This window comes from Echeneis naucrates, chromosome 2 (assembly GCF_900963305.1).
Source record: "Echeneis naucrates chromosome 2, fEcheNa1.1, whole genome shotgun sequence".
Lineage (NCBI taxonomy): Eukaryota > Metazoa > Chordata > Actinopteri > Carangiformes > Echeneidae > Echeneis > Echeneis naucrates.
In genome coordinates this window covers 4,012,347-4,039,140 of record NC_042512.1, presented here as the reverse complement: position 1 = coordinate 4,039,140, position 26,794 = coordinate 4,012,347, and the positions used below count along the sequence as shown (strand labels likewise).

At 44.5% G+C, this 26,794-nt stretch overlaps 1 protein-coding gene and 14 non-coding genes across 15 annotated transcripts; 8 read left to right on the top strand and 7 right to left on the bottom strand.

Annotated features, from left to right (window-relative positions):
* Nucleotides 1-731: 731 nt before the first annotated feature.
* Nucleotides 732-26,722, bottom strand: LOC115057454 (uncharacterized). Its single transcript, XM_029524585.1, is given in 5 exon segments — nucleotides 732-1,372; nucleotides 1,581-1,802; nucleotides 2,011-2,232; nucleotides 21,412-23,999; nucleotides 26,646-26,722. Coding segments are annotated over 5 exon segments (3,750 nt in total).
* trnaa-ugc (transfer RNA alanine (anticodon UGC)) lies at nucleotides 4,368-4,439 on the bottom strand. The gene has a single exon. It is a non-coding gene; the product is annotated as a tRNA-Ala (tRNA).
* On the top strand, nucleotides 6,043-6,115 carry trnaf-gaa (transfer RNA phenylalanine (anticodon GAA)). Its single transcript has one exon. It is a non-coding gene; the product is annotated as a tRNA-Phe (tRNA).
* trnas-aga (transfer RNA serine (anticodon AGA)) lies at nucleotides 7,012-7,093 on the bottom strand. The gene has a single exon. It is a non-coding gene; the product is annotated as a tRNA-Ser (tRNA).
* trnat-ugu (transfer RNA threonine (anticodon UGU)) lies at nucleotides 7,835-7,908 on the bottom strand. Its single transcript has one exon. It is a non-coding gene; the product is annotated as a tRNA-Thr (tRNA).
* trnat-agu (transfer RNA threonine (anticodon AGU)) lies at nucleotides 8,896-8,969 on the top strand. Its single transcript has one exon. It is a non-coding gene; the product is annotated as a tRNA-Thr (tRNA).
* Nucleotides 9,853-9,926, bottom strand: trnat-ugu (transfer RNA threonine (anticodon UGU)). The gene has a single exon. It is a non-coding gene; the product is annotated as a tRNA-Thr (tRNA).
* On the top strand, nucleotides 11,042-11,113 carry trnap-cgg (transfer RNA proline (anticodon CGG)). The gene has a single exon. It is a non-coding gene; the product is annotated as a tRNA-Pro (tRNA).
* Nucleotides 11,973-12,043, top strand: trnag-ccc (transfer RNA glycine (anticodon CCC)). The gene has a single exon. It is a non-coding gene; the product is annotated as a tRNA-Gly (tRNA).
* trnam-cau (transfer RNA methionine (anticodon CAU)) lies at nucleotides 13,368-13,440 on the top strand. Its single transcript has one exon. It is a non-coding gene; the product is annotated as a tRNA-Met (tRNA).
* On the top strand, nucleotides 13,798-13,990 carry LOC115058139 (U2 spliceosomal RNA). Its single transcript, XR_003842030.1, has one exon. It is a non-coding gene; the product is annotated as a U2 spliceosomal RNA (small nuclear RNA).
* On the top strand, nucleotides 18,541-18,612 carry trnaq-uug (transfer RNA glutamine (anticodon UUG)). Its single transcript has one exon. It is a non-coding gene; the product is annotated as a tRNA-Gln (tRNA).
* On the top strand, nucleotides 20,304-20,376 carry trnar-ccu (transfer RNA arginine (anticodon CCU)). Its single transcript has one exon. It is a non-coding gene; the product is annotated as a tRNA-Arg (tRNA).
* trnad-guc (transfer RNA aspartic acid (anticodon GUC)) lies at nucleotides 24,431-24,502 on the bottom strand. The gene has a single exon. It is a non-coding gene; the product is annotated as a tRNA-Asp (tRNA).
* Nucleotides 25,339-25,529, bottom strand: LOC115058070 (U2 spliceosomal RNA). Its single transcript, XR_003842020.1, has one exon. It is a non-coding gene; the product is annotated as a U2 spliceosomal RNA (small nuclear RNA).
* Nucleotides 26,723-26,794: the final 72 nt, after the last annotated feature.

Sequence of the window (26,794 nt, the reverse complement as noted above, 5' to 3'; positions counted from 1 at the left end):
AAGCATCTCATAAACGCGGTGTGTAACATTTTGAATGCCATTAAAGTCTTGCTGCTAATGGCTCGTTGGTCTAGGATGAATCTTGCTGAGGGTGCGAGAGGTCACAATCACAAGTCCCTGACTGCCCTGGTTCTTACTGAGGTCTGTCTTCTGTAAAAAGAGGTCAATCACCACATGTCTTTCTGCTAAACACAGCACCAACCACTAACATACAGTTTCTCTTCTCCAGATGCTGCAGGTAAAGGTTTTAATTCAGGAATTGATGTTTTTCCTCAGTTTGTTTAATTGATGTGCAGGAACTCCACTGAGAGCGAAGCACTGGTGGGGTTTGAATGCAGGATGTCCTGTGACACAGACCAGGAAAGTTGACCAAAGATAGAATATCTTTAGTGCAGAATGGCCAACGATACATGAGGGGAGAAAGATGAGCGGCATTAATGACCTGGCAAACCACATTTGTCATTCAGTAAGACATTTACAATCACTTGTTCTAGCAGTTCTGGTCAGTTCTAGCACACCAGCATTATTCACATGTAAAGTGAGTCCAGTTCCTTTTAGGTTTGAACCCATTTTCCTTTGAGCTGAAGCATCACCGTCAGGAAGTGCACCACAGAAGAGTCACATGGAGGTTTAAGTCAACGTCTGAGGAACCAGCTGAGAAACAAAACCAAAAGAGCCAACAAGCAAATATTGTTATTTTTTTATTGAACAGACTGGATCAGGTTCTTTATTTAAGGGGTCCTGGATTCTTGCTTGGAGCTCTGTCGACCTCCTTTGGACCCGGTCTTTGGGGGAAGCTGGGTTGGCTCTTCTGGTTCCTCAGAGAGGGGCAGAGGGTACTCTGGGGAGTAGTTCATGTGGGTCCGGCCCTCTCGTGCTCGCAGGTAGCCGCTCCTCTGCTGGATGATGAAGGTTGGCGGCAGCAGAGGGGACGTCTCACTGGAGCCCGTCTTTGCTGCACCGCCGGAGCCCCAGACGCCAAAGTCTGGGAATGAACGAGAAGGCAGCCAGGTGCTGGGGTCAGGGAACTGGACGCGGGCTTCACCTGCAGGCTGAACGTCCCAAGAAGGTGATCCAGGGCCAACCACAAAACCAGATGGTTGGAATAGAGGACCAGAGAGGGAACCCACATCACCACCAAGTCCAGAACCAGGCTGAGGCTGCCCAGGAGATCCTGGAGTGTTCTGTCCATGGTGGACCGGGCTGACGTAGCTTCCACCCTGAGGCATCAGAGGTCTGGATGGAGCGCTGGGCTGCTGGACTGCTGCTCCAAGCTGCGGCGTCAGGGGAGGATGTGAACCTCCAGAAGGAAGGTTTGGTGATCCAGCACCACCGCTGGAGCTCCAGGAACCAGTGTAGGGATACTTGTAATCTTGACAGAGAAGAGGAGGAGGATCAGAATCAGCAGGAGCATCAACTCATGAAGCACCAAGACCAGTTGGGCTATCCTGAAACTGAAGACCTGGACCAATAAAGTGAAACTCAGTCTTTACCTGCTTTTGTTGCAGAAGGTGATCCAGAACCAGATGGTTGGACTAGAGGACCAGAGAGGGAACCCACATCACCACCAAGTCCGGAACCCAGCTGAGACTGCCCATGAGATCCTGGAGTGTTCTGTCCAGGGATGACCGGGCTGATGTGGCTTCCACGCTGAGGCATCAGAGGTCTGGATGGAGCGCTGGGCTGTTGGACTGGTGCTCCAACCTGCGGCATCAGGGGAGGACGTGAACCTCCAGAAGGAAGGTTTGGTGATCCAGCACCACCGCTGGAGCTCCAGGAACCAGTGTAGGGATACTTGTAATCTGGACAGAGAAGAGGAGGAGGATCAGGATCAGGAGGAGCATCAACTCATGAAGCACCAAGACCAGTTGGGCTATCCTGAAACTGAAGACCTGGACCAATAAAGTGAAACTCAGTCTTTACCTGCTTTTGTTGCAGAAGGTGATCCAGAACCAGATGGTTGGACTAGAGGACCAGAGAGGGAACCCACATCACCACCAAGTCCGGAACCCAGCTGAGACTGCCCATGAGATCCTGGAGTGTTCTGTCCAGGGATGACCGGGCTGATGTGGCTTCCACGCTGAGGCATCAGAGGTCTGGATGGAGCGCTGGGCTGTTGGACTGGTGCTCCAACCTGCGGCATCAGGGGAGGACGTGAACCTCCAGAAGGAAGGTTTGGTGATCCAGCACCACCGCTGGAGCTCCAGGAACCAGTGTAGGGGTACTTGTAGTCTGGACAGAGAAGAGGAGGAGGATCAGGAGGAGCATCAACTCATGAAGCACCAAGCCCAGTTGGGCTATCCTGAAACTGAAGACCTGGACCAATAAAGTGAAACTCAAAGTCTTTACCTGCTTTTGTTGCAGGAAAAGCAGAAGCACTGCTGAACAGCAGACACAGCCAAGAAAACCTGAAACAGACAAAGTTACTTCAGCTTCAGAACATCAGTATGAACTGAAAGGTGAACCAAGTCCCAACCTCAGGGACAGTCCCAGCACCATGTTGGAGTCCAGCAGCTCTGATGATCCTCAGCAGACTGAAGGTCTGGTCTGTTGTCTGCAGGCAGCTGGTCTGGTTTTATACCGGAGCTGCTCTCTGCTCTGATTACACTGATTAACATCAGCTGAGGTCCAATCAGAACCTGAGTCCAGATGGAGCGTTCAGGTTCGGTCTGACTTTTCTTGTGTTAAATTGCTTTTAATTATTTTGTTTTATTTTTATTGTGCATATTTTAAAAAGTACTGAGACTTCCACCTGCAGTCTACCGGCTTCACTGGTTGGAAAATCAAGTCAAAGTGTGTTGAAGTCTATGGGGTTTCATACAGACAGAGTAAAAAGGTATCACATTCTGAGATGCTGCATGTGGTTAGTATGGGGATTGAACCCATGACCTTGGCATTGTCAGCACCACACTCTAACCATTGCAGTTAGCTGTGTATGAGCTGCAGACCGTTTGGTGTGTATCACCTGCCTGGTGAACACATGGCACCAGGATCCACTGCTGAAGAAGGCCAGCTGGCAGAGGCAGAGCTCTGCTGGGTAACTTTGGGTCTAGAAAAGCTATTTAATCACCCAACGTGGGGCTCAAACCCACAACCCTGAGATTTAGACTCTCATGCTCTACCGACTGAACTAGCCAGGTTGCTACAGTTGTGTGTCACTTCCTCAACTGTGTGAAGTGATGTGTGAGTCTGAAGAGCTGCTGCCTTTGATGCATCACCTGATGATGTCATGATACTCACAGAATGAAACTTTTCCTTTGAAGCTGCTTTGAAGAATTTCCAAAATCACATGTGATTCAGATGTAAACACAAAGGCTGCCCCACTGTCACCATTCAGAACAGCTGAGAAGATTATTGATACTAATACATGCTAATAATGCCAAGGTCAAATTCAGTGGTTTTCAGGACACTTGTTATTTTAATCAAATTATGTACTAGACCGTAACTTCATTGTGAAGTTTTGACGTGAGTTAAAAAAAGAGGCCAAAACATTAGAGAACTTCATTCTCTGTTTGTTTTTCCACAGAGGAAGTGAAGTCACACACCACATGATGTTTCTCTTTCCTGCTCCTCGTTAATATAGTGGACAGTATCTCTGTCTGTCACACAGAAGACTTCAAACCTTCAAACTACTGATGCACCGATATGAAATTTTTCCCCGATACCGTTATCAATATCTGTTAAAAATACGTTCCCTGACCGGGATTCGAACCCAGGCCGCGGCGGAGAGAGCGCCCAATCCTAGCCGCTAGACCATCAGGGAGTGTGGTCGGTTGGGATCGCCAACCTCGTCCTTCAACCACAACCACATGAAATATTGTGAGGTTGAATGCTGCACGCTGACTGGTTGTGTGTCCAAATGGCTTCAAAGACATCTTTCTGCCATTCACTCCTCCAAACCTTTGGACACAGCTTTGAGCTTTCTCACAGGTGTCATTATTTCAGTGAAGATGTATGTATGGATGTATTCCCCCTGAATCCTGCGATTCACAGCTTCCACCAAATGGAGCCAAATAAGACACAAAACTAATTGTGATGTGAGTCTGAAGAGCTGCTGCCTTTGATACATCACCTGATGATGTCACCTGATGATGTCACAGTACTCACAGAATGAAAATCCTCCTTTGAAGCTGCTTTGAAGAATTTCCAAAATCACATGTGATTCAGATGTAAACACAAAGGCTGCCTCACTGTCACCATTCAGAACAGCTGAGAAGCTTATTGATCAGTCATTGATTATTAATGATGAGCTCAGAACCAAGCAGTGTATCTGAAGCACAGGAAAGAGTTCTGCTCTCCAACACTCTGACCCTGCTGATTACCGCTCCACTGGAGCCTGCGACATTTCCCTCCTTCATTATCAACGCTGGAGATGCCGGGGATTGAACCCGGGGCCTCATACATGCAAAGCATGCGCTCTACCACTGAGCTACATCCCCTTTGGACCTTTACTGAACCACAGAGGCTCTGAGCTGCTGCAGCAGGTGAAAAGACAAACTGTTTCATGAAGCCTCCTCTCTGCTCAGGGTTGGATCACTGTTTTGGTTGGAGTGGAGTTACTGTTAACTCGGATCACTGGATTCAAAGTCCAGAGTGCTAACCATTACACCATGGAACCACAGGACTGCTAGCTGATCTTTATCAAAGGCGCTGGCTCGAGGTTCCAGTGTCGAGGGATGTCATTGATGGAGCCAAACCGTGTCCACTTCTTATATGGTGAATGTGTGCTCTGTGTTTTTTTTTCTTTTGCAAGAAAATGTAAAATGTTTACTTCTTCTACGATACAGATACAGACGTTTCAGAGAACAACTGCAGAGATGACTTTCTGCTTAGTTGAGGTGATGAGGAGGAACTCCACTGAGAGCAAAGCACTGCTGGGGTTTGGATGCAGGATGTCCTGTTTATAAGACAGACACATTAAGCAACTCAGCATCAGTGCTGCCAATTTCTCTTTGAAAATCTGAGTATCCAGTTCCAGAACAGCTGATCTTAGTTGGTTCATGTTCACGTTGAGTTGCACACATGCACAACCTCTATAAAAAGCCATCATCAATGGAGATCCAGTTACTTCAACACAGTGGAGTTGGAGGTCTGAAAGCAGGCCCATGGAGAGGATGAGCATGTTTCGCCGAAAATGTAACAGCTGCAGTAGCAAAGGAGAAACAGCATGAGAAGAAATTACTACCCGAGTCAACGTATAAGTTTGGATGTACTCTTCAATTGATTTTACATTTAACTTTAAGAGATCGTAGTTTACAGTTATAAATATAAATGGGGATAAAATCAGATTTTCATTTCATTTCAAAACTCTCGAGTGGTGAATGCAAAACTTCCTGAACTTGTTTTCAGAATTGCTCCTTTTCTTTCAGCTCACTTCTAAAATTAATTTTATTTTACATTTTCTTGCTGAAGATAAAGCAGAGAGGAGGCTTCATCCGACAATTTGCATGCAGTCATACGTGTAGAGTGGACAAAAGGAGGTTGTTCCCATTTTCAAAGGACAGAGTGGCAGTTTCTCTTGGTTGGTTGGTTGTTCCGTTGGTAAGACTCAGGTTCCACTGAGACTTGAACTTGGATCGCTGGATTCAGAGCCCAGAGTGCTAACCATTACACCATGTAACCAGGCAGGTGTGTGTGTTCCTGCAGATGTGAAAGGAATTTTAGTCTTTTAAAAGTGTGGGCGGTCAAAAGTCGACCAAAATACCTTTGTCCCCAAAGAAAAAGGACATCTTTTTGCCATTCTCCGCTCCAAACATTTGGACACAGCTTTCCATCTGAGCTGCAGAAAGAACAAGAACAGTAACCACACAAGCATTTCAAAATAAAAGCCAATTTAGATTATTTTATTTCGCCACTTCTCCAAAGTCCCACAATGAAGGTGGTTATTAATATTTTTTGTTTTCATTGAGGGGAAGTTAAAACAGACCAGGAACACTAAATAATGGGCGGGGGCTGAAAACGACAGGAGTGTTAAAGAGCAGTGTTAATTGGCAAAAACAAGCAGAACTGTCACAGAACATCCAGCAGAAATGGAGCCATCCAGCCGAAATAGCTCAGTTGGGAGAGCGTTAGACTGAAGATCTAAAGGTCCCTGGTTCAATCCCGGGTTTCGGCATGAAAGGTAGTACCTGAGTGAGATTGAAACTCAGGTTTTTTTTACCTACATTTCCAATATTCTCCCTCCTCTTTCAACCACAGCATGAAATATTGTGAGGGCGGATGTGTCACGCTGACTGGTTGTGTGTCCAAAAGGCTGTCAAAGACACCTTTTGGACACACAAGAACACAACAAGAACACAACACACAACATTGAAATGAAGCTGTTTAAGTCAGAGAACCTTTCCTTAGTTCTTATTCTACACAAATGTATGGTAGTGTGGGCGAGCGGTCCAAGGCGCTGGATTTAGGCTCCAGAGGCGTGGGTTGGAATCACTGCCACCACTGCCAGTAGCCCAAGCTGTGCATTCTGTGATCTGATCTTACATCCAGCAGCTACTGTCACTGTGAGTTTCCCAATTGAGGACTGAGCTGAAAATACAAATAAAACAATCAGAATTTGCTTTTTGAAATGGTTTTTCTTGTTTTTTCTGTAGCAAAAAGTTAACTAATTGTTTTAAGAAACAATGCCTGGTATAAAAGGCTTTCATAGAACATAGAATCTGTGATGTGTTACACTAAGTGACTTTAACTCCATAATTAAAAAACAAAGCTCAGGGATTGTCTTTGAAAGGACCCACAATAGCTGCTTAAACCTGGGATTGAAATAGGGACCTTTAAATCTTCAATCTAACGCTCTCCCATATGAGCTATTTCAGCACAGCACACAGTGGAAATGACTTCTCATTATTGCTTCCATGACCTGGAAGTGGAACTAAAGGTGTGTCCCTATCACCGGCCTTGATAATGATAACTGAGCACCAGTGAGTGCTCTCCTCCTCTTAGATGAGTCCTAACAACAGCACTCAGCTGTGTCTCCCCAAATGGGAAACTTGGTCCATAAAAGGAAGTAAACGTTGTTGGCAGGATTTGAACCTGCGTGGGGAAACCCCAATGGATTTCTAGTCCATCGCCTGAACCACTCAGCCACAACAACCACACATACCAATGCCAGCATTACTCAGCATTTTCCATCCAAGATATCTAGAGAGAATTGGACCTTTTGTTCACAGGGAGACAAAAAATGCCCGAATTAGCTGATTAGTTTTCATTGACTGGAGCCTTAATCCAGCGCCATGGACCGCTCGGCCACACTACCACTGGATAGGTGTCTAAATTTATGCTGTATGTTCACCACCGACAGTGAAGGTTTCAAATCCAGTTCAGTCCAAATAGTTCCAGTTTTGTTGTTGCTTCTGTCTGCAGAACTCAAAGGTATCTGGCAGGACCATGATTGTCTTTTGAGCTTCATTAACAGAGTGCACTCTACTGTGGAGGTCATGACAAAAAAGTGGGAGGAGTCTTTGATCTCTTTGATGTCATTAGAACCTTTGTGACATCACAGAATCAGCATCTCCTTGGATGGTTCCTGGGGCTCACTGCATCATCTGCTATTGAGAGCTGCAGAACGATGTGCACTTTCACGTCAGTTTGCAGACTCCGCCCACTGTGAGCCCCCCAGCCTGCATCAGAAAGGAGCAGCTTTTCTACTCAGAGTCTCTCCCAGATGACTGAGCTCCTCAGAAACCTTTCTAACAGTTCATAAAGTACTTTGCAGTTTAAACATAACAGCTGAAAAAGAGGACATTTCACTTCTAAATCCCTTTTGATAGCCAGCAGGAGCTTCACTTGGACTTTGCTCACGCTTCTTTTTTAACAATACTTAACATTAACAATGAGGCACTGCTGGGATTTGAACCCAGGATCTCCTGTTTACAAGACAGGTGCTTTGACCAGCTAAGCCACAACACCACTCTCTGAAGGGTTCGGGTTACCGCCAGTAAAGGGACTAACGTTCATTGTATGCTGAAGATACCTCATCCTAAGTATCCCTCAAAGTCATGACTCCTGCCAAATCATGAAATTTTCTTTCTCCAAACACAGTACAAACTATAAAGATTTTGTCACCCCTCTTTCTCTTGTCAGCATGAATTTAGCCATCCACCCAGTGGTAGTGTGGCCAAGCGGTCCAAGGTGCTGGATTAAGGCCCCAGTCTCTTCGGAGGCGCCCCTTAGCAGAGAATGGTTTCCATCATCCACCTCTGGTTCTGACTTGTGTGGCGTTTTGTTTTGATGAACCTGCATCTCAGCTGCCTCATACACAGCTGACTGCAATACGCTGTGTAGCTGACGCTGTCCTATCAAAGCTAACATTAACCACCACTGCCAGTTTGTTTCTTGTCAATAAAAACTAATCAGCTAATTCAGGCATTTTTCATCTCCCTGTGAACAAAAGTTATAGAAGCCAGTGAAAGACGATACCAACACCAGGTGGGCTGAAATGAGAAACATCACAGTCAACCAGAGTTCATGCTTGTGTATGAAAGTAACACAACCAGACAGAAAACTTCACACAGCTCCATGGTGTAATCGTTAGGACTCTAAATCTTTTTTATTTATTTATTTTTTTTAAATCCAGTTTGATGATGATTGGAAATGTCTGTTTATTGTTTATCACTTGTTAGGATCCCCGTTAGCTGTCACTGAGGCAGCAGCTACTCTTCCTGGGGTCCAAATGAAAATGCGCATCTTCAGTCAAACAGGTTCACAAACCACTTTACCATCAACCTCAACTGTATACACATTACACTTCCATCACCAGATCCTCTGTATATAGATGAATGTTGCAGTGCTGCTGTGGCTTAGCTGGTCAAAGCACCTGTCTTGTGAGAGTCATGATGGTCAGCTACTTATGTTGGAATATTTTAAGATCCTCTGTACAGTTCTGTACATCGGAGTGGTGCTGTGGCTTAGTTGGTCAAAGCGCCTGTCTAGTAAACAGGAGATCCTGGGTTCAAATCCCAGCAGTACCTATTTTAAGGTTGTTGAGATAAACTCATGTAACCTCTTCTGCAGGACTTCCGGTTTCGATCCATCGACCTCTGGGTTATGGGCCCAGCACGCTTCCACTGCGCCACTCTGCTCACTATGTTCAGGTTGCAATGTCCTCTGGAGTTTTGTGTAATTTTTAACCACCACATCCACTTTCTGTCAAAGCGGCTGTGGTGGTTAAAAAGTACTGAGATTTCCCCCTGCAGTGTATCAAATGACCACGAGGGGGCAGCTTGGAAAATGAAGTCAGATTTTATTGAAGAGCATCAGACTTTTAATCTGAGGATCCAGGGTTCAAGTCCCTGTTCAGCTGCTGCAGCTTCTTCCCAATGGCTGTTTTTTTGTCATCACATGTACCTTTGGATTCATGACGAGGTGGCCGAGTGGTTAAGGCGATGGGCTGCTAATCCGTTGTGCTCTGCACGCGTGGGTTCAAATCCCATTCTCGTCTGTGTTCAGCTGGCTTTAGTCTGTCTGAGTTGTACCCTGCTGTTGAGCCGATTAAAATGTGGTGATTGCACTTTTTTAACAGGAGACAAACTTTGTTAAGAGTCATGATGGTCACTACACTACAGAAACTGCATGCACTCATTCATCTGAAGCGAACGTGAGAGTGTGACGTATCCATCTGTGTCGCGTGGGGCATCAATGAAAGGCAGGAAATGCCTTTGATCTCCAGTGACGTCACACAGTCTCGTTGTGGAGTTATTAGTTGTTGATTCTGCAAAAACGGTCCATAGAAGTCTAATATCACCGAAACATGTTAACCAGACTGTGTTCAAGGATTTGAGGTTTAAACCACTAAATTCTCATGATTAACTAAAGCTGTGTCTGTTATATCTATAACATTCAACATTACGCAGAAGGCACTGCTGGGATTTGAACCCAGGATTTCCTGTTTACAAGACAGGCGCTTTGACCAGCTAAGCCACAGCACCACTCTGAAGTACATGTATATACAGAGGATCTGTTAATGGAAGTGTAATGTGTATACTGCAGCTGAGGTTGATGGTAAAGTGGTTTGTTTTAATGTAGGAGTGCAGCGTTTGGATGCTCCAATCAGTCCGAGAAGGGTTTCCACATGTATGGATTCCCCAAAAACCATGAGGGCTGGAAAACGTGGTGTGTGTGATTGTGTGCGTGTGTGTACAGATACAAATGCTAATAAAGATAAGTATATGTACCGCAAAGGGCCTCTGATATAATACAGAGATTGTCAATTGAGATTGGTAGTGATTTAATCATTTTACTCCTGGAGATACTTTCACTATATATAATCACACTGTGCAAATAGAGATCAGTATATCATCACGGTACCACTTTGGGTTTGTTTAGAGAACATGTGCTGAAGGCAGGGGAATTAGCTCAAGTGGTAGAGTGCTTGCTTAGCATATGAGAGGTAGTGGGATTGATGCCCACATTCTCCACAAGACTTTAGCTCTTTGTTGGAGATTACAGCAACAAGTGAACTAAACACAGCAGGTTCCTGGGTGGTCTTTGGAGCCTTTTGGTCAACAGAAGCAGGACTGTTGTTGTGTTTGGAGCTTTGACTGTTTCCTGAACACATCATAAACTTAAGCAGCTGCTCTCCTGCTCACATGTTGTTCACACCATCACAATATATCGATGGTGGTAAAGTTGTATCTTTAGTTCAGATGTAGCAAAGCGCAACAATGCTGTCAATAAGGATCTTTCCCATTTGGGTTACTTGAAGTGATGGTGGCCACTGATGCAACACTCCGTAGCAGCACCACTCTGATGTACAGGGATGTATTTTGGATCTGAAAATACCCCCAACATACGTGGCTGACCATCGTGACTCTTACCAAAGTTTCTTTAGCAGATAATAAACTGTCACATTAACTGTCACATGAATGTGCTGTGTGTAAATAATGAAAAAAAAAAAAAAAAAAAAAAAAAAAAAAACGCCACAAATGTTCCATCAGTAACCATCAAAGGAGATGCTGATTCTGTGATGTCACAAAGGTTCTACTGACATCAAAGGGATCAAAGACTCCTCCCACTTTTTTGTCATGAAATCTGCAGTCCACATGGCTCGTTGGTCTATGGGTATGATTCTCGCTTCGGGTGCGAGAGGTCCCGGGTTCAAATCCCGGACGAGCCCGTTCGTTGCCTTTCTGTGCAGTACGCTCGCCCACTGAGCTACATCCCCTGCATGGTGTGGTAGCTTTAGCTAACCAGACAGCTTCTGAGCTCCTGTGACAGCTAAATCGCTTATCTGTCTGATGAAACCTTCTGGATGAAATGAGGACATTGATAATGCTGCCTGTCCTCACTAGCTCCTCCTCTGTGGTGACCCCCAAACAGGACACAACCTCAGTATCATGACAAGTCATGCTGCTGAACAATTAATGTTACAAGGATTCATTTCAGTGTCACTTTAACAGATTGGTTTCATACATTTATGTGACACACAGTCAGGTCATGTCCTCTTTCTGTAGATCAAAGCGTTAAGGAGTTCAAACACAGCAAAACATACTGAATGATAAAAATGAAGATTTGAAGAAGGAATTAAAATAGAAGTGATGAACTGTGGATGGCAACCGATCCAATGAGTGCTGTCGTTCTCAGGCTGATGGTGCCGAAAGGAGCACATCATCTGCAAAATCCTCCAGATACTGACCTTCAGTCCTAACCCCTTTACTGTGAAAAAGTCAAATTCACAGTTTATATAGATTTTTCATCCACTTTGGAAGAGTTTGGATCACACATTTTGCAAAATGCTTTCTTTGACAGGAGTGGGATTTGAACCTATGTCTCCATTCAGAGACCAGAATGCCCTTTAGTGCAGGAAGAAGTTTACCTTGAGTCTGGCGCCTTAGACCACTCAGCCATCCTGACAGACAGACTGTTGCTTGAATTTGAATTACTTGAAAAAATGGTCTTCCATATGCCAAGTGGAGATATGCTACGCTCTACTCTGCATTGCCATCATATTGAAGGTGGGTTTGGCTGCGCAGTCAGCATTGGTGGTTCAGTGGTAGAATTCTTGCTTCCCATGTGAGAGGCCCTGGTTCAATTCCCGGCCAATGCAATGGTCACTGCTCTCCATGAAAAGCAGCAGTCAGCTCTGCCTGGAGACAACAGTGGTCAGGGCTGTATGTTTATACTGAAACACTGACAGGTCTCCTCCATCTCCCTTTTTTACTTACTCTGGGTTCCAGGCCGCAGTGTATGTGGTGGTGTAGCCGAGCAGTCTGAGCTAAAGATACAAATAATTATTTTATTTTGCAACCTAAGGATTCCAGCTGTAAGCCTCTACAGTCCTCCACTCTACCAACTGAGCTATGGAAGGGAGCTGCTAGCGCTCAGCGGCGTTTTCTTTAGTCCAACAACTGCTGTCCATTCCTACCACAGGGAGTCAGGCTTTAGTGTTTTCAGTCCTAACCCCTTTATTGTTAAAAATTCATATTCCCATTTTATGCAGATTTTTCATTCACTTTGGTTCACAAAAAATTTTGTCAGGAGTAACACAATCACAATCATTTCAAATTTAGGTTATTGTATTTGTGGTGGAAGCATGCTGGGCCCATAACCCAGAGGTCTACGGATCGAAACCATTCTCTGCTATTCTAACACACTGAATGTCTCATCATTTTTTCAGCAGCACTGATCTACAGGAAAACATGGAGAATGTTGTCTGTCATATCGATAATATTGATCGTTGTAACCTACAGCTGATGGAGGTGAAGGTTTCAAATCCAGTTCAGTCCAAATAGTTCCAGTTTTGTTGTTGCTTCTGTCAGCAGAACTCAAATTTATCTGGCAGGACCACGTTTGTCTTTTGAGCTTCATTAACAGAGTGCACTCTACTGTGGAGGTCATGACAAAAAAGTGGGAGGAGTCTTTGATCTCTTTGATGTCATTTGAACCTTTGTGACATCACAGAATCAGCATCTCCTTTGATGGTTACTGATGGAACAGGAAAAGGTCAGATCCTGATATAATCTTGTGAATCCACAAGTATGCCTTTCTTTGTTTGTGTACCAACAGCCTGAGCTCTGGTTCTGACTTTGTTTTGATGAACCTCATTATTTACACACAGCACATTCAGGACATTAATGTGACAGTTTATTATATGCTAAAGAAACCTGAAGACCCATGATGGTCAGCCACATATATATATATATATATATATATATATATATATATTAAGACGTTTAAAATGCAAAGTACCTTTTTAACCAACATCAAAATACTGGAAACACCGTGCTGTGGCTCGCCCCGTCCGGGCGTGTGCGGTCGGGGGGAGCCGGCCTCGTCGCTGTGAGGCAGGACCCTTGCTGGTGGCTCTGTGCCACTGTGCTCTGTTTGTGCCCAATGGCCCTGGGGTCCTTTTGTTGGCCCCTCTGTTCCAGGCCTCGTTGGCGCAGTAGGCAGCGTGTCAGTCTCATAATCTGAAGGTTGTGAGTTCGAGCCTCACACGGGGCACTTCTTTAGTTAATAATGAGAATTTAGTGGTTGGGTCTAGAAGCTCAGTTCTTTTAACACTCTCTGGTTAACATGTTTCAATTATATCTTTGGACCGTCTATGGACCATTTCACCGCTCCGCGTTGACAAATATGTGAAGTTTTACAGCTGACCAAGAAGAGACATTTTCTTTGCTCTACAACGTAACTTTGTGAAAATAACATGTCTGTGGTTGTTTTCTGATCCCTCCTTCGTTTCTTCATGTCTTCTGTTTGTGTCTCTCTCTCGGAGTGATGTTGTTACTGAAGCCGACTCTGACCCCTCACTGAGCGGGTCGGTGCGGAGAAACACTCCGTTACCTCCGACAGCTGAGCGGTATCGCTTCTCGGCCTTTTGGCTAAGATCAAGTGTAGTATCTGTTCTTATCAGTTTAATATCTGATACGTCCCCTACCCGGGGACCATATATTAAATTGATTTTTGGAACAGGGAGTAAAATCTAAAATCTGAAAACATTCATGGAATACATAGAAAACAGTATCACAGAGTCACAAATATTTTTAGAACTTTATAGCAAAGTATGTCACAATAAGTAGAAAATATGTTGAAAGACTGACGGCATAGGTCTCACTTTGAGCGATGATTTAGAAAATAATGCTCAAATTTAATTCATTTTCACAAAACTATAATGGATCACAGTTTAGTTCTTATAAAAGACTTTGATAAAGTGAGTAACTTACAGGTTTAATCCATTTTCAGTTTCAATTATTTTCATGTTACGCCATGTGGTGATTTTAGGCATAATACAACAAATTGTCACATAATTTCTGATACCAATGAAAAATCTAAAAACAACATGTTTCTATAAAGATGAGAGTTAGTAGAGCAAATATCAACCTTTTTTGTGCCTCTTATTTAAATTTTTTACAAAACCCCTTTTTCTGGTATACATGTCACTGACCCAAACACAAATGAATGAGGACAAAAAACAGCAAAGCAAAAGTAAAAAAAAAAGTCCAAATATGTTAGTTTACTTTTGGTCAACCAGTAGCGAGACTGCAGTCAGCCGCTTCGGTCTTTCTCTTTATAGTCGTCACAACCAAACGGTTTCTCTTCTGTATTGACCTCCATGTATACTTTAAGGCTTTTCTCTGGTTTAAATCTTTTCCCACAAACATCACAGCTGAAGTGTTACACTTCTGTGTGGATCTTCATGTGTCGTTTAACTTCATTCTTTAGTTTAAATTTTTTCCCACAAACATCACAACCGAAGGGTCTCTCTTCTGTATGGACTGCCATGTGTGTTTTAAGCACTCCCTTTTTTTTAAAGCTTTTCCCACAAACATCACAGCTGAAAGGTTTCACTTCTGTATGGCCTGCCATGTGTTTGTTAAGGGTATCCTTTAGTTTAAATCTTTTCCCACAAACATCACAGCTGAAGGGTTTCACTTCTGTATGGACTGCCATGTGTTTGTTAAGGGTATCCTTTAGTTTAAATCTTTTCCCACAAACATCACAGCTGAAGGGTTTCACTTCTGTATGGACTGCCATGTGTTTGTTAAGGGTATACTTTAGTTTAAATCTTTTCCCACAAACATCACAGCTGAAGGGTCTCTCATCTGTGTGGACTGCCATATGTGGTTTAAGCATTGCCTTTAGTTTAAATCTTTTCCCACAAACATCACAGCTGAAGGGTCTCTCTTCTGTATGGACCGTCATGTGTCTGTTAAGGGCTGCCTTTAGTTTAAATCTTTTCCCACAAACATCACAGCTGAAGGGTCTCTCTTTTGTGTGGACCTTCATGTGTTTGTTCAGGATTTTCTTTAATGAAAATCTTTTCCCACAAACATCACAGCGGAAGGGTTTCTCTCTTGTATGTACTACCATGTGTGATTTAAGATAAGCTTGTCGCTTAAACCTTTTGTAATAAAATGAGCAGCCAAACAGTCTCTCTACTGAGTGAACTTGCATATGCTGTTTCTCCCCTGTGTGGGTCTTCATGTGAATCTTCAGATCCCACTTTTTTTTAAACATTTCCCCACACTCAGAGCAGCTGATGGGTTTTTCATTACTGTCACATTTTCTAACATTTGCATCACCTTCATGTATTTTCACATCTAACTGGGCCACTCTGGTTTCATGATAATCATCTTCACTGATTTCAGTATCAGAGGAGTCTGAGGCCTCTTCCTCTGGATCTGGATCTGGTTGAAGAGGACTCTGTGGATCACAGCTCCTGGCCGGTTCATTCATCTCTTCATCCTCACTCTTCACCTGAAACGGCCTCACAGGGTTCCTGGTCTCCTCCAGTCCTGGTACCTGGTCCTCCTCCTGTTTAAGGACTGGACTCTCTGAATCCTCCGGATCCGGACTGGAGGTGAACTCAGTAGGAACCTCTTTTTTCACCATCAGCTGCTGAACATCTGGAGGAAACGATTCAATAATGAATCCTCTTTATTAGCTACAATATGAACACAGTAATTCCTCCAGCTGCTTCATTCTACATCTGCCAAATACAGTCCTCAGCCTTTCTCACTCATAAAAACAACCGACCCGTTTTGTGGATCAGGACTCGGGGCTGCAGCAGCTCCAGCTGGCTCCTCTGCCGGTCGATCTCCTGCCTGAAGCCCGAAGCCTCCTCCTCATATCCGGCTACCATTCTGTCCACGGCCGCTAAGATCTCCCGGCAGGTGGCGGCGAGTCTGTCGGTGACAAAACCCTGCAGGACTTCTGCTGTGGACATTTTACCTCCTTCACTTTCCAGCTGAGGGACAAAAGACCGTCAGTCTGGTTTGTGTGGAGCGAATATACGGATATTACCAGTATGAGACACTTTATCAAAACATTTCCTAAATTATTTTTCTAAACATTGATTCAATGTGGTCATTAACCTGCAATATGCCCTTTAAGGTAACATTTGTGACTTTCTAACTACTTTCTTAACCCTCCACCCTCCACATCATTGATAAAACTTGCTGACTTGTGATTGACCTCTGAAATCACCAACATTACCCCAACAAATAGCACTTACTGCTCTCAGAACACAAGTCTGCACTTCAGTTGGGGAAACGTTGGTGACAAATGCACTAATTCAGCTGATCTGACGAAATGTATTAATTTTTGTCCAAATTCCATCCAGGACAACCGCAAAGAGAAGCACTTATGCACAAAGACTTTATGAGTGTCTCTGATTGGAGTGATCCGAGTTAGATCTGAAGAAAACGTGGCTCCAAGACTTACTGTTGTTTTTGTCAATTCACACTGAAAGTGGAAAAAGAGAGCAATTGAATTGACTAAGTCACATTAAGCTTTCATTTTTACCTCACTTAGGATCTTCTCCTCAAGAGTCTTTGCAGCAACTTTCCAGTTGTGTCATTGTTCCAATGGGCTCCCTTTCAGGCTTCTACCTGAATTTATCTTATACCTGAATGAAACCACTCCCACAGCTGCCTGCCTACTTTGTTCGGGCGGTTTCAATGGTCTTGGTAATGGTTTGTAATGAAGAACACATTTAGTCCATCAGGAACAGACAACGATCCTCTTAAATTCATGAGGACTGTTAGCATATGGTGAGAGGACAGCTAACTGCAGTGATTAGGGATTAGGGTTGTGTTGTTGTAGCTGATCTGAAGAAATCTATTTAAAATTGCAAATCATCATAATTTTTACTGAATTTCTGAGCAGGACAACCCCAAAGAAAAGCATTTATGTAGAAAGGAATAATTGTAACTGTCTGAGTTAGAGCTTGCTGTTGTGTTTGTCAGTCAACAAATAGCTGAGCTGTGTAGTTGTGTTGTGCTACACAACAAACATGTCCAGAAAAGACAGACTGTTCTGTGTGTTCACACCATGATTCCTGCCATCACAGTTCACCTTTTGTGTCTTACTTTTGTTATCCTTTTCAAAATTTTATTTGATGGCACAGAGGGACCCGAGGCACTAATAAAAAAAGGGGGGGGGCCTGAAAGTGTGACTTGGTTCCCATCGTTCATATTAAAGAGCCGTTCAAGAGACTCTCTGTGATCTCTGTGAACATAAATCTTTACCAACATTCAAATGTTAGAAACTCGGTGCTTTCTGGAATGTAAAAGTCAGCTGCTCTCCATGAAAAGCAGCAGTCAGCTCTGCCTGGATACAACAGTGGTCAGGGCTGTATGATGTATGTTTATACTGAAACACTGACAGCTCTCCTCCATCTCACTCTTTTACTTACTCTGGGTTCCAGGCCTCGTTGGTGCAGCAGGCAGCGTGTCAGTCTCATAATCTGAAGGTGGTGAGTTGGAGCCTCTCACCACTTCCAGTTCCACTTCCAGGCCATGGAAGCAACAATGAGAAGTCATTTCCACTGTGTGCTGTGCTGAAATAGCTCAGTTGGTAGAGTCCCTGGTTCAATCCTGGATTTTAGTACCTGTGGTTTATCCTTCAGAAGACTGTCTTTTTTAATTAATGAGAGATAAAAAGCTATTTCGGAAATGTCAAGGTGCCAAACAAACCAACATTTTCTACCAACATTTAATTGAGGAATCAGTTGAGGATGAGGACAGATGTGAATTAAAGCAAAACAAATTCATCAGTAAGGATCTTTTCTAAGAGGGCCCTCAGACAAAGAAGCTGGGTCACAGCACAGCACAGGGGATTTGAACCCACAGATCCAGAAGAGACTGCAGCACAGCCTGCTATGAGCAGAGTGGAGCAGCAGAAGTGTTTTGGGCCCGTAATACAGAGGTTGATGGATCAAAACCCTCCTCTGCTATCCTAACACAGTGGCTGAATGTCATTTATCTCTTCCTCCAGTAATGTGTACAGTTGTCACTGTGCTCAGTGACTCAGTGATGCTGTTGGATGCTTATAGGGCCGCCGTTCTTGAAGTGTGGGCTCCACCCCACTGGTGGGGAATAGAGACATGACAGGTGGGGCTTTGTTAATGCCTTTCTTTATGGACAACAAAGATCATAAATTCAAAACAAAACACCCCCACACACACAAAAAGTCATCATTTACACTTAACACAGAACTGGTCCTTTTCTTTCAGCTACTTTTATATTTTATTTTACATTTTCTTGCAAAAGAAAAAAAAAACTCGAGTTAGCACCTTTGATAAAGATCAGCTAACAGTCCTGTGGTTCCATGGTGTAATGGTTAGCACTCTGGACTTTGAATCCAGTGATCCGAGTTCAAGTCTCGGTGGAACCTCTGTCTTCTGATTTTTGTGGGATAGTGACTACAATAACACTCCACCCAAAACAGTGATCCACCCCTGAGCAGAGAGGAGGCTTCATGAAACAGTTTCTCCTTTCACCTGCTGCAGCAGCTCAGAGCCTCTGTGGTTCAGTAAAGGTCCAAAGAGGATGTAGCTCAGTGGTAGAGGACATGTCATATTGTGAATGAAGCTCACAGGACAGTCATGGTCACATACTCTTCTCTCCTCCAAACCATTGAGGTTTCTCATCATGTCATTCCTTCTGTGAAGGTGGTAGAGTGGCCGAGCAGTCTGACCTGCTGGATTAAGGCTCAAGTCTCTTCAGAGGCAAATAGTTTCAACTGCCAGCTTGTTATATCTGTAGTATCTAACATTATGAACAAGGCACTGCTGTGATTCAAACCCAGGAGGCAGGCGCTTTGACCAGCTAAGCCACAGCAGCACTCTGAAGTACATGTATATACAGAGGATCTGGTAATGGAAGTGTAATGTGTAAACTGCAGCTGAGGTTGATGGTAAAGTGGTTTGTTTTAATGTTGGACTCTGCATCTACCTGAACCTGTTTGACTGCAGATGTGCATTTTCATTTGGACCCCAGGAAGAGTAGCTGCTGCCTCAGTGACAGCTAACGGGGATCCTAACAAGTGATAAACAATAAACAGACATTTCCAATCATCATCAAAATGTATTCTTTCATGAAATGTTCCTAAACTTCTATTAAAGGCAGAATTACTGCAGCAGTCAGCACCGTCGTACAGTGTTGGGGAAGTTACTTTAAAATGGAATCAGTGACAGATTACTAATCACTGTAAAAGGGATGAAACAGAACTATTTCATTCCTTCAGAAAGCTTTAAGATAAATATATTCAACCACTTTTTGATTCCTGACCTGTTCCAAAATGAATTGCTTATCAGACAGCCCCCCATTTCAGGTGCATGTGATTACACTGAAATAATATCAAAGATTTGTTTTATTTCATTTTATCCCATTCAGAAAGTAAAAATAATATATTTTATGACATCATTACACACAGTGACATATTTCAAGTGTTTATTTCTTTTAATATTGATCATTGTGACCTCCAGCTGATGAAAACCCAAAAGTAGTTTATTTCATCAACATTTGACTTCACCCACAAGGAACTGCTGGGATTTAACCAGCAAACATACACAACCTTTGTCTGCATTGGTTGTGAAATCATTCAGCCCGTTTCCGGCTGAAGTCCACAGCACTGTACTCAGCTGTTTTTATTGGATCATACCTGGTTTGAAGACTGTGCAGTTAGTTGGTTGGTCAGACAGACTGCTGTGTCCTTTTAATTGAACTTCTGAAGTTACATGAGGACCCAGTCAAGTGCTGGTATGCTGGTGAAATTTTAAAAGTTAACATGGCTTTATCTCAACAAAGAGGCACAGCTAGGATGTGAACCCAGGATCTCCTTTTTACTAGACAGGCGCTTTGACCAACTAAGCCACAGCACGGCCCTGAAGTGCAGAGATGTACGGAGGATCTGAAAATATCGCAATATAAGTGGCTGACCATCATGACGGCTACCAAAGTTTCTCTCGTGTGAAAAGCAGTCAATCACCAAAGGAACCAGAAGGGGTTGTCTGGGACTAAAAACGAAACTAAACACAGCAGGTCCCTGGTGGGCTTCGAAGCCATTGACATGTTGTCACGTCTGCCCCAGTGGCCTAATGGATAAGGCACTGGCCTCCTAAGCCAGGGATTGTGGGTTCGAGTCCCATCTGGGGTGGTTTACAGCAGAGTGGTGTAGCGTGGTTAAGGGCCTGATTGCCTGTTTGTGATCTATGATTGGTTATATTTGAAAATTGTGTCATTACAACTGTAACAACACTCTACCAATCAGCTTTATTTAGAATTTCAGATGTAAACACAAAGGATGTCCCACTGTCACCATTCAGAACAGTTTCTCCACAAAGGAGGTGTTTCAGGTGTCTGATGGAATAAACTGTTTCTGCACAAGCTGAGTCCAGAGCCTGTTCTCCTGATCAGCCTGTTCAGTCTCTGTGTGTCTCCGTTTTTGTTGCTGTCTGCTTTAGTTTAGTTTATTTGCACATTAGAAGCACACTGATAAAGACTTCATGATAAATCACTGTGCAGGGGAAGTTAGAAGTCAGAAAAGGTTTATGGGAATACTAAAAGCATCAGAGTTTTCATTTTCACATGGTTAGACTTTATTATTTATCAGTGAATTCAAACCCTTGAAGTTAGAAGTCAGAAAAGATTTATGGAATTTTTGATGACGTCACTGTCGTAAAGGAAGTGTGTCCCTCGCCTGTAATCCAAGTTACCGGGAGGCTGAGGCTGGAGGAGCGTTTGAGCTCAGGAGCTCTGGGCTGCAGCGGACTATGTCGATCGGGTGTCCGCACTAAGTTCGGTATCGATATGGTGCTCCGGGGGGAGCCCGGGATCACCAGGTCGTCTAAGGAGGGGTGCACCGGCCCAGGTCGGACACGGAGCAGGTCAAAGCCCCCGTGAATAGACGCTGTAGTTCAGCCTGAGTAAGACAGCGGGACCCAGTCTTTATGCTGTCACTATACACACCACCTCATCTAGATTACATATACATCCGGGGATGCTTCTCCTTCATTCACCTTGAGTGAATGTAGCCTTGGCCAGGAGGATTTGATGTCTTCAGGTGGTATCCACTGGTCACTGGCTGTTTCGGCCCTTAACCACAACAGCCTACCTGTGGCGGGCCGGCAGTGGTGGCCAAGTCACTGCCCATCTCCTCCTCCTGGCTTCCAGCTAACCTCCTCCCTCCTACTCCATAACCAGCACGAGGCTTTCTCCGCTGCCTCCCCCATCCTGCGAGCTGCAACCTTTCTGTCCCTCCCTCCCAGTCCGATGGCTGTGAACATTCTCCACACCGACTGGGCAGGAAACCCTCGACAGCCGACCTCAACAGGGAACAGCCATGCCTGCCATCCCTTCTCCCTACACTGGTGCAGAAGGTCCTGATACTTGGCACTTTTTCTCTCAAACGCCTGCTCACACCCCTCTTCCCATGGGACAGTAAGTTCTATGAGGATGATCTTCTTCGCCTCTTCTGACCACAGTACCACATCCGGCCTCAGGGATGTCTGGACAAACTGCGGGAACTTCAGCCTTCCACCCAGGTCGACCTTCATTTCCCAGGATTGGGCCTTTTGCAGTAGACTGGGTTTTGCTGTAACTGTGGTTGGTGGCTTTCCCCCTTCCCTTACAAACTGGATTGCTGTGGCCTATAGATGTTTCTGCCGTTTCTTCTTCCTCTCCTGCTCAAGGGTGTCAGCAAGTGTCATGAGCACCTTGTCATGGCGCCACCTGTACCTTCCTTGGGCAAGTGCGGTTTTACACCCAGACAGGATGTGTGCCATGGTTCCTTTCTCCCCACAAAGCTTGCACAGTGGGCTGTCAGTCAGTCCCCACCTGTGCAAGTTTGCTGGGGTTGGGAGTGTGTCATACACTGAGCGCAGTAAAAAGGAAATGCGAAATGGTTCCAGCCTCCATAGGTCTGCCCAAGTAATCTTCCGCTTGGGGAGGTCCCACTTGGTCCAGGCTCCTTGGGAAGATAGCGCCACAGCCTTTGACCTTCGCCCTTCCTCCTCCAGACTTCTAACCTCCTCCTGGATCATTGCTCTTCTGTCCCTGGTTCCTGCTTTGCTCCACTGCTGGAAATGGGCTGCTCCAAGACCCTGCCTTCCTATGCACGGTGCTCCGATGATGTCACGGATCTTCAGCATGCTCTCTGCTTGTGCGACCGCTGACTCAGCTCCCCACTTGCGGCCGGATCTCGTGGTGATCCCGGCATGTTTGATTTGGTCATCGTGGGAGTCTCTGTAGGTCATAACGACTCGGCACTTGGCAATCTTAAATTCCTCGACCACGGACGTCAGAGGAAGTTGAAGTTGTCCCGATCTGATGTACAGGCCTACTGAGGTGAAGCTTGGAGGAATCCCCAGCCACTTCCGGAGATACTTGTTGATTTTTCTCTCCATTCCTTCCACGCTTGTCATCGGGGCTTCATACACAGTCAGTGACCATGTGAGTCTTGGCAGCAGTCCATGTTGATAGAGCCACGCTTTAAATTTCCCTGGCAGTCCTGACTTCTCGATTCTCCTCAACCATTCCTCTGTCTGCTTCTCCATATTGACGATGTTGTTGTGATCGGCCAGTGATTTGTCAAACCACTTTCCGAGACACTTGATGGGATTTTCCTCTAATGACGGGATCAGTTCCTCTTGCACATGCAGCCTAAACTTGTTGGTCAATTTCCCATTTCTGATCACCATGCTACGGGATTTCTTTGGTTTGAACTTCAGTCTGGCCCATGTTGCCACATGGTCCAGAGCTGCTAGCACCCATCTCGCCTCCACATGGGTCCTGGTTGTCACAGTAAGGTCATCCATGTAACCCCTTATTGAGGGTTGTTGAATGCCTGACTCCATCTTTGGACCCTTTGCCTCCTTTGCTGCAGCCGTAATCAGCAGATTCATTCCCATGACAAAAAGGATGGGGGAGATTGTGCATCCAGTCACTATGCCCTTTTCTAGGCTCTGCCACCGAGTTGTAAAATGGGCCGCCTTGAATCGCATCTGGATCCCTCCAAAGTAGCTGGTGATCATTCCCTTGATGTGTTGCGGGATGTGGTAGTGGTCTAGTGCTGCATGGATTAGGGCATGAGGAATAGATCCATAGGCGTTGGCCAGATCAAGCCAGACTACTGTCAGGTTGCCATTTCTGGTCTTGGCCTCGCGGATCATCTGGGTAAGAACACCCGTGTGTTCCAGGCATCCGGAAAAGCCAGGTATTCCGCCTTTCTGGATAGCCGTATTGATGTATTTGTTGTCCGTCATGTAAGAGGTCATCCTTTTGGCCAATACAGAAAAGAAGATTTTTCCTTCCACACTTAGTAGAGATATGGTTCGGAATTGCTCAATGGTTGAGGAGTTCTCTTCCTTTGGTACAAAGCATCCTTCTGCCCTCTTCCAGCACGATGGAATGGCACCCTTTCTCCAAATTCTTCGGAACAGCTTCCACATCCTCCGAAGGAGCATTGGGCACTTTTTATATACCTTGTAGGGTATACCGCTGGGGCCGGGGGCAGATCCTGTTCTGGCCTTCCTCACTACCTCCTGGACTTCTTTCCACGTTGGATCATTGGTATCGAGTTCCTTTTCTGGGGCCTCTACGCTGCTGATGGTTGGGTTACCTTCCAGGCGCTGGTTCCTGAAGATGTCATTGTGAGTCTCCTCCAGGAATGCCTCCACCTCTTCTCTCGGGCTGGTCAGCTTCCCAGATTTTGTCTCACCTAGAAGAGTTCTGGTGAATTGGAAAGGGTCTTTGATGAACTGGGCCCGTTTCTTCTCTCTCCTTTATTTTCACTGAAATCCTCCACAAACTGAAGGACTCTCCACCTGGAGCAGAGGACCAGAGACCAACAACACAACAGTCTGTGATCTGACTTCATTCATTTTAACATTAGAAAAAAGCTGCAGATGGTTATTTTAATTTCTGTGTTTATATTCAACAATGTATTTGAATTGAAGTTGATATCTTTCTATAATAATCCATCGTGGACTGCTGGACAATTTCATATCAGTAAATCCACTGTGTTTTAAAGAAGTTCAGAGTTTCTGACATGGATACAGACAGACAGAGAGAGAAGAGTCCCGGCACTCCATGATCTCACTGCGGGGTGGTCACGTGGTTCATGAGCTACAACGGAGTCCTGTGGCAGTGTGGCCATTTTGTTTACTTCTGTCACTCTGGTTAATAACATATTAGAGAAAAACGCACGTGCTCTCCCCGTCGGGGAATCGAACCCCGGTCTTCCGCGTGACAGGCGGAGATACTGTCCACTATACTAACGAGGAGCTGCGAAGAGACCTTTAGTGTGTGATGTAAACATGACAACCACTAAACTACAGAGACTGCACTCATTCATTTGGAGCGAACGTGAGAGAGTGACGTGTGAATCTGTGTCGCGTGGGAGATCAATGAAAGGCAGGAAATGCCTTTGATCTCCAGTGACGTCACACAGTCTCGTTGTGGATTTGTGCATCAGTGAAACATTGATTCATACACGGGGACATCACGTATATTGTTGGAATAGAAAATCTTATTTTTTCTGTGTGTGCTCCTGAGAAAGAGGCTCAAATCCAAACCCAGGAGACAGAAGTTGAGTGAGTCAGTGAGGAAGAAGCTGCTCGTTCTCCTTCAACAGTTTGATCTGAGGAAAAGTCACTTCCTCTTTTCAGGAATCAACTTCTACCATCTGTCCACTAGATGGAGATAACTGAGCATCAACTGAGAACTGAGTTCTTCATCATCTGGAAACAGACAGCATTGTTTTCTTCAGCTGGAGCTCTTTGTTCAAATCTACATTGAGATTCAGAGCCAAATGTTTTTCCTTTCCTGGATTTACTTCATCATTTCAGTGACTCTGTGGATTCAGCTGACAAATGCAAAATACAACCAACATTTAAACGATGACGTGTTGAAAGAAAACTTTATTGATTCAGTCTGGTCAGCAGAATATAACCTGATGAAATCAGCAACATTAAACTGATGTTTCTACATGAATGCATCACTGATTGTAAAACCATAAACTGAACATGAACACTCTGTACACTCAGCGTTACACGCATGAAGACAACATCATGTGTTTAAGGTGATGTTGAGCTGAACAGGACTTGTATTGAACACACAGAGGGAGTGCACCATTCCTGGAGATACCGCAATACCAGGTCGATGCGTGGAGTGGACGGAGCAAGCCCCTATTCTATCTCCCTGTTCCAAAAATCTATTTAATATATGGTCCCCGGGTAGGGGACGTATCAGATATTAAACTGATAAGAACAGATACTACACTTGATCTTAGCCAAAAGGCCGAGAAGCGATACCGCTCAGCTGTCGGAGGTAACGGAGTGTTTCTCCGCACCGACCCGCTCAGTGAGGGGTCAGAGTCGGCTTCAGTAACAACATCACTCCGAGAGAGAGACACAAACAGAAGACATGAAGAAACGAAGGAGGGATCAGAAAACAACCACAGACATGTTATTTTCACAAAGTTACGTTGTAGAGCAAAGAAAACGTCTCTTCTTGGTCACCTGTAAAACTTCATATCTATGTCAATTTACCAGCTGAATATTATTGTGAAAACATCAGTTTGTCCTCTCGTGTGATTGGCCTCATGGTGTGTCCATCAAAATAACCCCCCTGTCTGCACGGATTCTCTGAAGATTCGGCTCTCCTCGACTGGACTCGGCTTTTTTCGACCGAAAGCGAGAATAATAAAATGAGTTACTTTGTCATCCACAAAATAAAACCACAAATGACTGAACAGCTACGTATTTAAAATAGCATTCAAAGTAATTTTAACCAGAATTACTGCCATAATTTTATCTTAACATAAAGTCCGTTATGTCCGCTTAATGCTAACATACAATGGAAAACGCCATAGACCGGCTAACGGGATTAGCATCAGTACCGCGATCATTTTAAAGCGTCAGTGAATTTATTCAAACTCAAACATGGCAGTAATACAGACATGTACAACAACACTTACAGACATGTATTCTCTCAGCTCTTACAGAACAATAAAACAGCAGGAATTTAGTTTCTATCGGTCTGTTTCTGTCTGCTACTCGACATAATTAAAAACCTGCTGTCACATTACTGACCCCTTCAGATGAAGGAAAAAACTGTAGTCTACATTTTAATACATTTGCCTGCAATGGTGTTATTGTGGTCAGCATAGCTGCCTTCCAAGCAGTTGACCTGGGTTCGATTTCTGGCCATTGCAGTTTCCTGTTATCCTTCCTCAAATCTGAAGCATTATCCCCAAAAAACCCGACCTTAACGCTAGAGGAAGGTTAATCTTTTTTCTGTGATCTGACGAGTCCTTCTTTAAACTCGCAGGACTAGTGTGTTTCATTAAACTAGATATAAAAAAACTATAAATCAAATATAATCAAATCAACTATAAATCCAACTAAACAGAAGTTGAAAACCTGCTCCCTGCTCTTCCTCCAACAATACTCTGCTCCACTTCTTCTGGGCCTTCCTCTCCATATTTGGCTTTCTGCCAGCATAACCTGCAACCAAAGTATGAAATGATTAAAAGTGTGAATAGATACATTACTGACACCTGCTTACAATCAAGC